We start from the raw sequence: 15,409 nt of genomic DNA, 5'->3' as shown, positions 1-15,409 counted from the left end.
TGTGAGTCCACATACCAACGGTGTTTTTTCATGTGTGTGTCCTCGGTTAGGGATGGCTACGAACGCCCCACATTCACCCTCCTTTGCAAGCTGCGAGAGATCATATTGCTTGACCCAACCGTTTCAACATCAATACTCGATCAACAAAATATACGATATGATCGATATCTGTATCATAGGTTTGTTTTGACGTTTTCTAATAAATATTTTATTACAGATGCAATCCTGCATAACACTGTCCTACCTATCAAATGTCGACTGCGCCAATTATTTTATAACACGCTGATATCAGTAATACATTTATGTAATCATTATTATTTGTTCTTGTGCAATAATTTTTGAATAAATACTTTTAAAGCCATGCTTGCACCATATATTGTATATATTTTGTTCTCAAAATTACAAAACAAATGATTAATTATCGTAGCAGGCTGACGATATATTGATGATCAAAAAATTGATCCCGTGACATTATTTTCAAACCCGAGTGAAATCAAATTTAATAGTAATAGTGCTTATAAATGTATATAAAGTCCCAGGTTTGTAAGTCCCAGGTTTGTAACCATTATCTTAAATTTACTTTTATGCTATGAAGGCAGTTAATTGTTCCGTGCGAATTCATCGTTGATACTGACCGACTTATAGTACACAAATATTGAATGTCTTAATATTTAACATTTCATTGTACTTCTGCAGGTAAGGTTGATGAAGGTGAGGGGGGAAAACGAGACAAAAACAAAAGGAGAAAGAAAGTGCAGATGACAAGAAGAGCAGCGCAGAAATAATGTTAATCGGTAAAATAAATTATCGAGTATATCTAAAACCTAGCAAATGTAGAACGACGGACTGAGATAGAGACAAAAAAAAAGAAGGAAGAGAAAAACTGAAGCAAGTTAGTGCACATTGGGATGTTCATAAGTGAGAGAAGTAATCGTAAGGAATTGGAGTTCAAAATTCAATTCAAACTTTGTTATACAATGTTTGGGTGATGGCCTTCAATGTAAGGCTAAAAATAATAAAATGCCGCATTCGGAACAAGTTTACGGAGTGATGGGTTATAAATGATCTTTAATCTATCAACTTATCTGTGAACATCTGCTTATTTTGATACATAAAACCCACCTACATACGCACCCCACACCTTTACACTCCTTTGCGAGCTTTGAGACATTTGTGTGGCATAATCGTGTTAACATCAATAATCTATCAACAAAATATACGATATGATCAATACCGGTATTGTTGTTTTGACATGTACAAATGAAAATTTTATTACAGATGTAAATCCCGCATAACACTGCCCTAGCTATCAAATGTCGACTGCCTCAAACACTACAAACGTATATCACTAAATACATTTATGTTAAAACTACGTAGACACATATTGGCGATATACTGATACCTTGACATATTTTCAAGCCCTGGTGGAATCAAATTTCTACTTAGCAATAGTTTGTATAAAGTCCCAGGGATGTACCCATTACTTTGTTATTTCGATGCTATGTAGGCAGTCTATTGTTGTGTGTGAATTTAACGTAGACACTGACCGACTTTATACACCATTAACATGAGAAGCAGTTTACTTGCTCCAAAATGACACAGAAGTATATAGTATACAAATATTTAATGTCTATGAGTGTGATGGACTTTTTCTGTTGTACTCTGCACGTAAAATAGGATTGAAAGCGATAGAGAGGGAGAGAGGGAAGAAGGGGGAGAGCGAGACAAAGAGAGTAGGAGAGAAAAAGTGAAGAGAGTTGAAAATAGAGGAGAGAGAGGGAGTGAGACATTACGACACCAAGCGCAGCCCTAAAATAATGTGAATTGGCAAATTTAATTACCGAGTCTTCCTAAAACGTAGCAAATGTAGAACGACGGATTGAGTTAGAGAAGTAACGAAGCTGCCTAGACAAACATGGAGCAAGACAAGGATTGAAACAAGTGCACATTGGGATGTTCATAAACGAGAAAGAAGAGAAATAATTGTAAGGCAATGGAATCAAGAGCGTGCGCAAGGAAGACATAATATAACAATGGGTTGACACAGCGATGAAATGATTAAATGTAACGAGTTACGAGCTCCTAAATACGTGTAATGGTCCTTAAAGGTGGGTGCCCAGTTTGTAAGTCTCGTCCCCATCAACAATAAGATGTTGGCATCAGGAAAGCTTATTTTTAGTCTCATTACATCATTTAAATTTTAGACCTGAGATGTTAAATTTAGATTGTAGATTGAATGAACAAAACAGTGGTTGCTGAAATGACACCCCTTATATCAAGCCTTGTATGGGCGCTACTTTATACCATATTCCTCTGGTGTGTTAGGTTATTGTTCTCAATATGTGAGTGCAAGCATCACTAGATCTAAAGAGTAGCAAATGCAGAACTACGAATTGAGTTAGATACAAAGCAACGAGGGTGGACAAACGTGGTGGAAGACAGGGATTGAAGCAAGAGCAAGTTGGGATGCGAATCAAGGGAAATACATGTGAGGAAATGGAATTAAAAAGGCCACAGACTACTACAGACCATTCGCAACCAGTCCCAAAGTCACTGCGTTTTGTATGCTGTAAATTCTATAATGTTCATGCGGACCGATTATTTCACCATACTATGTCTAACAATTACGCAAGCGAGTGTTGCGTGCCTTCGAGTATACGCGATAGATCTTTGAGTGTCTTCGCGTTTACGCGAAAGACTTTGACTGTTTGGACAGACTTTGACTGTCACGGGGATGACACAGCCGTGAACCGATTAAACATAATGGGCTGCTATGAACCGACTAAACATAATGGACAAGTACCTAAAGCCTAATTGAATAGAGATCAGAATTATGTTTAAAAAAAAAATAAAAAAAAAGAGGGCGTCCTCCTCATCAAGTTTCCATCAGATTCACTTATAATAAGGTTAATTATTTAGGGTCCAAAGTAGGACAGGAGCTAGGAGTAATCTGAAGTTAGTATCTAGTAGGTTAAAGGTTACAGGGATTTACTGAAAAGACGGAAGAAAAATAGGTATTAGGGTGAGGATACGCTGTCGAAAAAAGGAATTAAGAAAATGCTGCATTATACCATGGCTGACAACTGAAGCAAATGGGAGTGTTTTACCCCTTAGGTGTTGTATCGTAGGGATGTCTGTAGATCACTTTGCAAAAGCTCTGGCTAGACGTCTCCGTGCAACATTTGCTTAATGTGGTGAACCAAACATACGTACGAGCCAAATCTATTACCTTCCTTACATACAATACCGCGATTGCCCCTTATTGTACTGAAGGGTTAGCTTTAAGGATAACCTAGTTATGTCAAAGGTCTTTACATATTATATTACGTCGCTTTGCCAAGTAAACTTAAAGTCTTTCATATCTTATCACATCATAATTCATATAAAACGCAAAATATAATAAGGTTTCAATTGACATTGAAACCAAAGTACACAGATAATGTTTGACGGTCACAAAGGTCAGAAACAGGCAGTCAATTTTAAATAAGTTACTATAGACCATGTAGACAGGATACTCTAGGACAAAATTTTAAAACAAAAGAAAATAAATAAATTGAGAAAAATATTTTTAATATTGTTTGCATTTATTTTGAGCTAATGACAATACTAAATGCCATTAAACAGATATAATGGTATACAAAAGAAAGACAAATATATATCATATATTTGAGGATTATCACGGTATATACGGTATTGTTGATCAAAAATTGATCCCGTGACATTGTTTTCAAACCCAGGTGAAATCAAATTTAATAGTAATAGTGCTTATAAGTTTGACACATATTGACGATATACTGATGATCAGAAAATTGATCCCTTGACATATTTTTAAGCCCTGGTGAAATCAAATTCCTACTTCTAATAGCAATAGTTTGTATAAAGTCCCAAGGATGTAACCATTACCTTGCTATTTCTATGCTATGTAGGCAGTTTATTGTTATGTGTAAATTTAATGTTGACACTGACCGACTTTATACACCATTAACATGAGATAACTTGTTCCAAAATGATACAGAAGTATATAGTATACAAATATTTAATGTCTATGAGTGTGACGGACTTTTTTGTTGTACTCTGCACGTAAAATAGGGTTGAAAGCGATAGAGACAGAGAGGGAAGGAGGGAGAGAGCGAGAGCGCGAGAGAGATAAAGAAAGAAAGACAGCTGGAAAGAGTAATAGTGAAGAGAGTTGAGGATATAGGAGAGAGAGAGAGAGAGAGAGGGAGATGGAGAGAGAGACATTACGACACCAAGCGCAGCCCTAAAATAATGTGAATTGGCAAATTTAATTACCGAGTCTTCCTAAAACGTAGCAAATGTAGAACGACGGATTGAGTTAGAGACAAAGTAACGAAGCTGCTAAGACAAACATGGAGGAAGACAAGGATTGAAACAAGTGCACATTGGGATGTTCATAAATGAGAAAGAAGAGAAATAATTGTAAGGAAATGGAATCAAGAGCGTGTGCAAGGAAGACATAATATAACAATGGGTTGACGCAGCGATGAAATGATTAAATGTAACGAGGTACGAGCTCCTAAATACGTGTAATGGTCCTTAACGGTGGGTGCAGCATTTGTATGCCTCGTCCCATCAATATGCATCAACATGATCAACAATAAGATGTTGCATCAGAAAAGCTTATTTTTAGTCTCATTACATCGTTTAAATTTTAGACCTGAGATATGTTTGATTTAGATTGCAGATTAAATGAACAAAACAGTGGTTGCGAAAATGACACAATTTATATCAAGCCTCGTATGGGCGCTACTTTATACCATTCCTCTTGTGTGTCAGCTTAATGTTAGATGCAAAGCAACGAGGGTGGACAAATGTGGTGGAAGACAGGGATTGAGCAAGAGCAAGTTGGGATGCGAATCAAGGGAAATACATGTGAGGAAATGGAATTGAAAAGGCCACAGACTACTACAGACCATTCGCAACCAGTCACAAAGTACCTGTGTTTTGTATGCTGTGAATTCTACAATGTTCATGAGGGCCGATTGTTCCATCATGCCATCATTCCATCGCATTTCATGGAACAATTGGCCCTCATTATCGGGTGATTCTGCGACTTTGACTGTTTGGAGCATGGTCTGTTATCTCTTTCGTCCACGGGGATGGCACAGCCGTGTACCGATTAAACATAATGGGCTGCTATGAACCGACTAAACATAATGGACAAGTACCTAAAGCCTTGATTTTTGAAGAATAGGTTAGTTCATTAAAGTACATTACAATTATATAGAGATCAGAATTATGTTTAAAAAAACATCAAAACAAAGAGGGCGTCCTCCTCATCGAATTTGCATCAGATTCACTTATAATAAGGTTAATTATTTTAGGGTCCAAGTACGACAGGAGCTAGGAGTAATCTGAAGTTAGTAGCTAGTAGGTTAAAGGTTACAAGGATTTACTGAAAAGACGGAAGAAAAATAGGTATAAAGGTGTGGATACGCTGTCGAAAAAAGGAATTAGGAAAAGGCTGCATTATACCATGGCTGACAACTGAAGCAAATGGAAGTGTTTTATCCCTTAGGTGGTGTATCGTAGGGATGTCTGTGGATCACTTTGCAAAAGTTCTGGCCAGACGTCTCCGTGTAACACTTGCTTAAGGTGGTGAACCAAACATACGTATGAGCCAAATCCATTACCTTCCTTATATACAATACCGCGATTGCCCCTTATTGTACTGAAGGGTTGGCTTTAAGGATAACCTAGTTATGTCATAGGTCTTTACATATTATATTACTTCGCTTTGCCACATAAACTTAAAGTCTTTTATTTAAGGATCGTCTTTCTTACCTTATCATATCAGAATTCATATAAGACGCAAAATATAATAAGGTTTCAATTGACATAGAAACCAAAATACACAGAAGATGTTTGACGGTCACTAAGGTCAGAAACAGGCAGTCAATTTTAAATAAGTTACTATAGACCATGTAGACAGGATACTCTAGGACAAAATTTTAAAACAAAAGAAAATAAATAAATTGAGAAAAAATATGGACGTAAATTCAAAAAGAGCAAAGTTCTTATCTTTAATATTGTTTTCATTTATTTTGAGCTAATGACAATACGAAATGCCATTCAACAGGTATAATGGTATACGAAAGAAAGAAAAATAACATATTTTTGAGGATTATCAAAAATATGCTCCCCTAAACATTTCTTATTATGTGATTCTTTGGTTTTTAAAAAAAGAAGTGTACTCTCGATGATGCTAGAATGACAGACATTTATTTCAAATTTGATTAACAGTACACCCGTGCCTCCCACCTAGATTACTATCATTTTTTGTGCAACTATTACGTCATTAACTGGTGTACGTTAAGCTTGGCACTTCCAACATATTAAACACTTTCTAATGTAGCGAACCTTTGATTACTCGTTACAATATGGGCGAAAACCCCGGGGTACTCAAATTTTTTTGGGTAGGGGTGTGCCTCCGAAGATTTTGAAGTAGGACCCATGGCTATACCACTTCAAACCTGATTTTTACTACCGATGCATATACCAACATAGAATAGACACCCATGACTATACCAGTTGAAAAGACAAAAATACCACCCATTGATATACCAACCCCATATACTGACCCATCCATATACCACTATACGTTTAGAATACCGTAACAAATTTTCATATTTTTTATTTCTTGTTTACTGTATTTTGTATTTTTTAATTCTACTAGTGCACCTGCAGCTTTGAGAGCCCTGATACTGTGAGAGCACTGGCATGATAGCCATACGGTTTGACCCCAGATGACCTTTGACCTCGGTGTAATTTTTTTCATGCTCCGCTCATACGAAGGATTCCGCCTATCAAGTTTAAGCCCAATAAGGCAAAGTTTAAATTTAGCCCCCATATGACCTTTGACCTCAATTTTGTTTTGCGCATATATTCCCCTCGTATCAAGGATTCCACCCACCAAGTTTGAGCCCGATGATAGGACAAAGTTTGAAATTTTGACCTTTGACCTTGACCTCCGATGACCTTCGAAACTACCCGGTAAACAGCGCACGCCCGATACCCATCTATGTGTGAAATATCGGAACGCGGCGGAACGCATAGCCGGACAGACACACACACAGACAACGGCTATTATTTTAGTAGTATTAGGGCACCAGCTGCATGATAGAGATACTGCTTGACCCCTGATTACCCTTTTGGACTTTATGACATGTTTCCGACATATCAATGATTCTTTGTACCATGTTTAAGCCCAATTGGGCATACTCTAACATTTGACCCCATACAACCTTTGACCTTGGGTGACCTCGGTTTGATTTTGTTCATGCTCCCGTGACATGGAGAATACTTTTAGCCAAATTGAGCGAAGTTTGAAATTTTGACCTCAGATGACCTTTGACCTCGGATGACCTCAATGTATTTTTTTTTCATGCTCCCCTCGTACGAAGGATTCCACCCACCAAGTTTGAGCCCGATAGGACAAAGTTTGAAATCCATGACCTTTGACCTTTAACCTCGGATGACCTCCATATAATGTTTTTCATGCACCCCTCATACAAAGGATTCGACCCACTAAGTTTGAGCCCGATCGGACAAAGTTTGAAATTTGACCCCTCCGTAATGACCTTTGACCTTGGTTGACCTTGATTTTATTTTGGGCATACATTCCTCTCGTATCAAGGATTCCACCTACCAAGTTTGGGCCCGATCGGACAAAGTTTGAAATTCATGACCTTTGACCTTGACCTCCGATGACCTTCAAAAATACCCGATAAATAGCGCCCGCCCGGTACCCATCCATGTCTGAAATATTGGAGCGATGCGTCAAAGCGCGGCGAAACGCATTGCCGGACAGACACACAGAGCTCATTATTTTATTAGTATAGATATATCAAGGGTCTATCATTTATTAATTATTATTATTTTGTTTGTTAGGGCCCGGTGTTAGGGGTGATGCAATAATTATGTGTAGCCCCAGGGCCGGGGTGGTGAATTATAGTGGGGGGGGGGGCAAAGATTTTTTGGCAGGCCAAAGGGGGGGGCAATTTTGGCGGACATTTTGAGAATTCACAACCCCAGGGCACACATAATTGTTGCACCACCCTTATTTTGTAATGAATACAAATCCAAAATATATTTATTGTTGTTTTGTTTTCTCAGTTTCCTTCATTTATATTTGTTTGTCTTGTAGGGCCAATAATCTAGCCTAGTTTGTAACAAGTATTGTGTAGGGAAAGATGATTCATGCACTTACTTATTTTAAATTTTATTTAACAACATACAAAAACCACGAAAACAGTGGTGCAGCCAGTGCCCCCCCCCCCCCCCCATCATACCCTGCATGGTGAAAAAAAAAAAAAAAAAAAAATAATAGAAATTTTGAACATCAACATGAGTTTTTTATTTATATTTTTTTGTACGGTACCTTTTTTCGTACCACTCATGATTTCTTGAAATTTTAAACGAATTTAATATTCATGCATTTCTGTAATCTGTTCAATGCAATTGCAATTAACATTGAATTTATCGAACCAAAACAACATCAATTTGACCCATGCATATCGATCGTGTGTGATCTTGACACTTTTGGCAGTGCTGTCGCGTGTCATGTCAGCTGAATTCGGCACCAAAAATAAAACTCAACTTTACACTAAAAACTTACCCGATTGTTGATAAAACCTATTTATATGATTCGATGCATTTAAAAATCGGCACTTAATTTACTCAAATTTTGCGATCCCGAGTTCCGAGAGGCAAAACTTACTTAAAAAACAGCGATGAAAAAATTGCTGTTGCAACTTCGATTTATCAAAATTGGCCGGAGTAAACAAGTAGTGCTGGGCTCGCATATATTACACCGGAAGAGTGTCGCCGTCTGTTTGCAATGACAACTCAACGTTTGCTAATCGGACTATCAATTGATTTGCCCAGCTCTGAATTTATGGTTCTGATTTGCCTTATTTGGATAGCGATGTACCTTATTTGGACACGATCAGACAATTTATTTTCGTGAAATTCATGCAAGTGAGTTTAAAGATTTTCGACCCATTGATATACCAAAATCTGATTTAGACCCCATTTCAATACCAATTTCAACTTACTACCCATCCGTATACCACAAAAACGGAAAAAATAAGGGGTCATTGATATACCAAGCGGCCGAAAATGCGACCCATGTTTGCGGCACGTCCCCGTATGGCCATTTGTACTGAGTACCCCCCCCCCCCGGGCGAAAAACATTTGTAAACGTTATCACAATGCATTGTGGGAGTAGGCAAATTCTTCGACCCTCGTAGTAAATAGACACAACATCATGTGTGGCAACTCATGTAATGGACTTGTCGTCTGGGCGTGAACTTTACAGGACATTCTACCGCTCCCTATATTTTACAAAACTCTAAAATTTAATCCGATGATTTGATCAAATACATTTGCTGGTCAAAGCATGCAAGGGAGAGCTAAATATAAAATTCATCATGACATCATCATTTTCCAAAATTGAAATACATGTATTGCAATAACATGAAAATCGCAATATTGTGACGTTTTTGGCAGGAAGACTTATCTCTTGAAATAAAATAAAAAGGATGTAGCACTAATTTCGTAAGCCTTGACCGTGGCATCTGCCGTTATCATTGCGTGTTTCATTACTTTTCCTCTCCCTCTTGCCACTTAATGTATCATTGGCCCTATAGGCATGTGACAAGTCAGTGTCTCTATCTATTTACATTCTAAGTGGATTTCTTTTCCTAGCTTGTTTTGCTTTTACATAAGAAGACCATGTGCAGCATATGTGAGTGTTTTAATCGGCAAGGATATTACCGACATTATCAAACTGGAATTCTGTTCGAGAATTACGTTTATCTTAAAGACAAGTATACCTCCGACAAGTCTTATTCACTTATCGCCTTTATTAATGATTTAATTAAGAATATATTCAGCAACTGTTAGTTATGTTATGTTTTTACACCAAACATGGCTTTGATGATGTTGTCATTTTTGTGTGAACTTTAGTACCAAATAGATTGTAAATTTGACTATGAATGATCACGTGGCAAACAACCTCGGAGCCATTGGTTTTTTTTTATAAGAGTTTAAACCGTTTTTACAATAATAAAAGCAGGCTGTGGCATACTGTTACTAAATATTGTGTAAGGTCTGTATGTATCAAGAGTATAATAGTTTCATAACCTGGTCAATGTTTGAAACCTTGTAATCGTTACTTTATTTCAGCCACAGGGCGCCTTTACCATGGTTACTAATTATAAAAAGTAGATTAGTAAAAGTACAAAAACGACCTACTTCAGTTGTGGCACAATATTTTTCCCAATTCTCTTTCAATTTAGCATGTTACCCTTTTATCATAACGAATTATTACGCTCTTTATCAACTCATTTGAGCCCATATTTATTGGCCGAGCTATGAGTTTAAAAATATTGGACGAGTCTTAGTCGAGTCCAATATTTTAAAACTCATGGCGAGACCAAAAATACCGGGCGTATAAAGCATCCAATTTTTATCATTATCATGTTTTGGATCCAATATTTTCACACACTTGGATTCATCAAAACATAATAACGCATCAACTTTAAGATGTTGGCATTAGACAACCTTGTTATTAGTGTCATGACCTCATTAGACCGGAGATATGTTTAATTGAGATTGTAGATTGAATGAACAAAACAGTGGTTGCGGAAATGACACCATTCATATCAAACCTTAGGCTCTACTTTATACTATTCCTCTTGTGTGTCAGCTTATTGTTCTCAATATGTGAGTACAAACATCACTATATCATGCTCCACTCTGCTGACCCACCTTAAATTATCAAATTATTAAAGATTAGCAAATGCAGAGCTAAATATTTTTTTTATTTTACAAAACTCTAAAATTTAATCCGAGATGATTTGATAAAATGCATTTCCTGGTCAAAGCATGCGTGGGAGAGCTAAATATAAAATTCCATCATCATTTTCCAAAATTGAAATAGCAATAACAAGAAAATCCCAATATTGTTACGTTTTTGGCAGGAAGCATTATCTCTTGAAATTAAAAAAAATATACAAATGATGTAGCACTAATTTTGTAAGTCCTGACCGTGGCATCTGGCGTTATCATGGCGTGTTTCATTACTTTTCCTCTCCCTCTTGCCACTTATGTATCATTGGCCCTATAGGCATGTGGCAAGTCAGTGTCTTTATCTATTTTCCTTTCTTTCTAAGTGGGTTTCTTTTCCTACCTTGTTTTTGCTTTTACTTTGCATTAGCACTAGCAGCACCAGCAGCATTAGCGTTGTGTTTTTATATTAATGTTTTCATAATTATTATTATTATTATTATTATTATTATTATTATTATTATTATTATTATTATTATTATTATTATTATTATTATTATATCGTCATCGTCGTAATCATCATCATCATCACAGTGACTTAAAAACTAAAAAGTGTTTTGTTGACGAGCAAGCAATAATAAAACGACATTGTATTGTCAATTGTTAGACCATGATGATCCGGGAAGTACAAAAACTAGAGAGCAATGGAGCAATGGAATAATGGTGATCAATGATGATTGTTTTGTCAATTGTTAGAGCAATGATGAGTCGGAAAGTGGTTTTTGTAAAACAATATTGCGTTTGCAATTTTCAGGGAAGTGGCAAAACGACATTGTATATTTAATTGTTAGAGCAGTGGTGATTCGGCAAGTGGTAAACCGACATTGTGCTTTCAATTATTAGAGAAATGGTGGTGCGGGAAGTAGCAAAACTAGAGTGCAGTGGAGTTACGGAGCAATGGTGATCAATGATGATCAATGATGATTGGTTTTTTTTTTCAATTGTTGGAGCAATGGTGAGTCGGGAAGTGGTTTTGGTGAAACCATTTGTGTTTGCAATTTTTAGGGCATGTCAATCCGGGAAGTGGCAAAACGACATTGTATATTTCATTGTTAGAGCAGTTGCTAAATGCTAAAACGACATTCGGTCGGTTCAAGTTATGAGCGTTATGATTGGTTTGTGGTTTTGGTCACGTAGTTTCTTATTTTCTTACCTAAGCTCTTGACTGATGTCCTTACTGATACCTTTGTCTGTACTCTTTGTTATAAACTTAAAATTTGTAGAAAGTAGGAATTTTTGAATCGAGATATAATAGAGTATAGTGATCCGGGAAGTGTTAAAACCACATTGTGTATTTAATTGTAAGAGCAATGGTAATCCCGGAAGTGGCAAAACGACATTGTGTTTTCAATTGTTAGTGTAATGGTGTCCCAGTAGGTGGTAAAGTGACATTATGTTTGTAATTGTTTGAGCAGTGCTAAATCGGGAAGTGTTAAAGCGACATTTTGTATTTAATTGTTAGAGCAGTGGTGATATGGGAAGTGGTAAAACGACATTGTACATTTAATTGATAGAGCAGTGTTAACCCGTGAAGTGGTAAAACGACAATGTGTATTTAATTGGTAGAGTTATGGTGAGCCGGTCATTGGTAAAACGACATTGTGTTTTCAATTGTTAGAGCAATGGTGATCCGGGAAATATTATAAGGGCATCGTGTATTTAATTGTTAGAGCTATGGTGATCCGGGAAGTGGTAAAACGACAGTGCGTGTTCTATTTTTATATCATGCTGAATCAGGAAGTGGTGTGAAACGTTGTCAATAAGCAACAAATTGTTAGTGCATGGTGATCCGGGAAGCGGAAAACTGACATTGGGTTTGAAATTGCTTAAAGTCGTATAATGTCTTATTTTGTCTTTAATATATGGCTTTCAGCTTAACCACAAGCAGGCTATGTTAGCCAATCTATGACACTAACAAAGGTGCCAAAATCTGAGTTTTGATCATTTTTACGATCATCAAGATGAGCAAATCGCTAAATGGACAATTAAGTAAATATACTTGAACCCGAGTTTTTTCTCATTGTAGATTCCATTATGATGCAGATTATTAAGATTAAAATTCCGATTTATTTTGTTTGAAAATGGAAAATTGTACCATTGTTATCGAATATTTAAAGCGCACTACAAACATAGAAGTCTGGTTAAAATTCTTTTGGCTAATAAAATTAATGAAATATGATTTGGATATCATCTTGGTAACATTATCTATAGTGCTTGTTGATACACAAACACATTCATGACAAACACAATAAAAATCGTTATGCACATTAAACAATAATGATCAATAGTCAATAATGGTTGCTACCTTTCAGAAAGACTTGCATTTATCATTTCCCATGCTCTTCCTTTTTAATTGATTTCCAAACCAAACAATGTAAATTATTGACGAGATCAAAAAGCACCGGATGTTTGACGTCCAATGTTAATAATGTTCTTCGTCATTGCCATGGTTAATTATTACGTAATTAAACAACACAATTGGTTACCTTTTTGAAATATTACGTCCTTATAACCTAGCAATAAACAATAAGCTGAAACAGTTCTCAAAAATTCTAAATAATTGTGACAAAACTAATAAAAACACACCAGTATTAGTGCAACACAATTACATCATATTATAAGACATATAATAACAATACGTGACCACTTTTAGATATTTCATATGAACATTATTAGTTGTGTTTAGATATTGTTCATGCTTGTCTTGTCATCAAATGCCACGCAATATTGAGCTTAAATTCATTGTCAGGACTAATAAAAACTGAAGGAAAAATAATTACATTTCGATCGTTATTTTTTAAAAGTCAAAGATATTTTAAAATGATAAGCTGACATTCACATAAGTGACCGTGGATATTAAACATAGGTTATATCGGTAAAAAATGAATACCTACGAAAATATTTTGCTTTGCACTCTGTGATATTGATATCTGAACAGAACTGTATGTTCTCGGTGAACTGTCTTAACTGGAGGGCTAGTTTTGGAAAACTGATTCTTGCAATATTTTGCTGAAGAGAAACTTAGTAAGATATATTTGTGTACTTACCCATATAAAATGCAGGTTGCTCTAAATGTATCCGCTGTTAACGAATACTATTTTTTTTTAAATTTAGTAATGTTTTATCACATTATATCTGCCCCTGTGACATTATCAAGATTATGCAATCTTGTGATTTAAAAAAATTATATATACTAGGGTCACCATTAACAATGAAGTGGTGCGTTTACTCAACTTTGATTAGAAAATATTCACTTTATTAAGCGATCGTGACCTTAAGGTGTTTCCATTCAAATATATAGACAAATGAAGCTGACATACAAGAGGAATTGTATTGGTTCTATAAAGGAGTTTCATTTTCGCCCCATGTGCATGATATTTTTTTGTGAGGGCTGGAAAATGACGAAAACTTTCGTTTTAATATATTATTACTCAAGAACTGCTAGAGCTATGTAAATGTAAATGCGATTATATGCTTCCTTGACTCATTTCCTTAAGAGCAACGTATTGATGTTAAAAAGTACACCGCGGTATGTAAGTTAAATGGAAAAGCTAGATTAATATGGTTCCTGCCATTCCATACAATTCAAACAAGGAGTGACATAAAGCAGTGATTTATCGCCCACTTTTCCAGCCAAATGTTTGCACTAAATATCCCACATGGTAATGACGAAGTTGGCGACACGTATTTGCTTGATGGAAAAGTTTGCGTAGAATACCGTAGAATATATTTTTTAAAGTAACCAAATTTGCTCTAAAATATAAAGATGATAATGATATTTACGGTCTAAAATTAGTCAATGTTATTTAAAAAGGAAACTACTATATCGTTATATATCAAATTTAAAGCAAATATGAGTAAAGAGTACGAGTAATAGCACCACATTTAACCATGAGAATGAACAGTACAGTAGGTATAGTGATTCCTTGTCTAATCAATGTTGGATGCATTCTTTTTAGAGTGTAACGTATCTTACCTCTTCTTCATATGGTAAAGGCATTGGGGGCAGCTCATCTTCACCACAGCAAAGGTTTAGTCCTGCGTACAGCACCACAGCTAATACCAACAACGCACCGTTGTAAGGTCTTGCCATATTCGTCGTCTTGCTAAGTTGGTCTATCCACTGGACACTACAAGATGTTTGATCCAAGGTGGACACCAACCCAAATTGTGTATCAACAGGATTTCTCTTCCCTTTATGTATGTACTAAGTGAGATATTTCATTTTTTTCTCTAACAAGTTGCCACGTATAAAACACCTTGCGCATATGCATTATTACAGACTGACCAGCGAAGGTGTCAAATAAAGTACTTTTCATAGGAAGGTAATTATGAATTTATCTAATGATATCAAAAATAGAAAATGTTCTTTAGACTTGATGAAAGACCTCTAAATCACTTGTTGCTTCCTTCCACGTGCATATTACACGTGGATCAAGTCTTCTCTTTTCCCGTCCCATTTACATACATTTTGAGATTCAATTAACGCATGGTATCCAGTAACCGACTTGTTATAAATCATACTTGTTGATTCCGC

The 15,409-nt window shown here is 36.1% G+C and overlaps 1 protein-coding gene across 1 annotated transcript in view; it reads right to left on the bottom strand.

The window, feature by feature from the left end:
• The window catches only part of LOC140156398 (uncharacterized), a 30,755-nt gene extending 15,732 nt beyond the window's left edge, over positions 1–15,023 (bottom strand). The window contains exon 1 of the mRNA XM_072179354.1: positions 14,849–15,023. Within this exon, the coding sequence (XP_072035455.1) occupies positions 14,849–14,965 (117 nt within the window). The 5' untranslated portion in view covers positions 14,966–15,023. The remainder of the gene's footprint in view (positions 1–14,848) is intronic.
• Positions 15,024–15,409: the final 386 nt, after the last annotated feature.

The sequence above is a fragment of the Amphiura filiformis genome, chromosome 7 (genome assembly GCF_039555335.1).
Source record: "Amphiura filiformis chromosome 7, Afil_fr2py, whole genome shotgun sequence".
Classification (NCBI taxonomy): domain Eukaryota; kingdom Metazoa; phylum Echinodermata; class Ophiuroidea; order Amphilepidida; family Amphiuridae; genus Amphiura; species Amphiura filiformis.
Note: the sequence above shows the minus strand (reverse complement) of the source record. Positions and strands in the feature narration are given on the sequence as shown.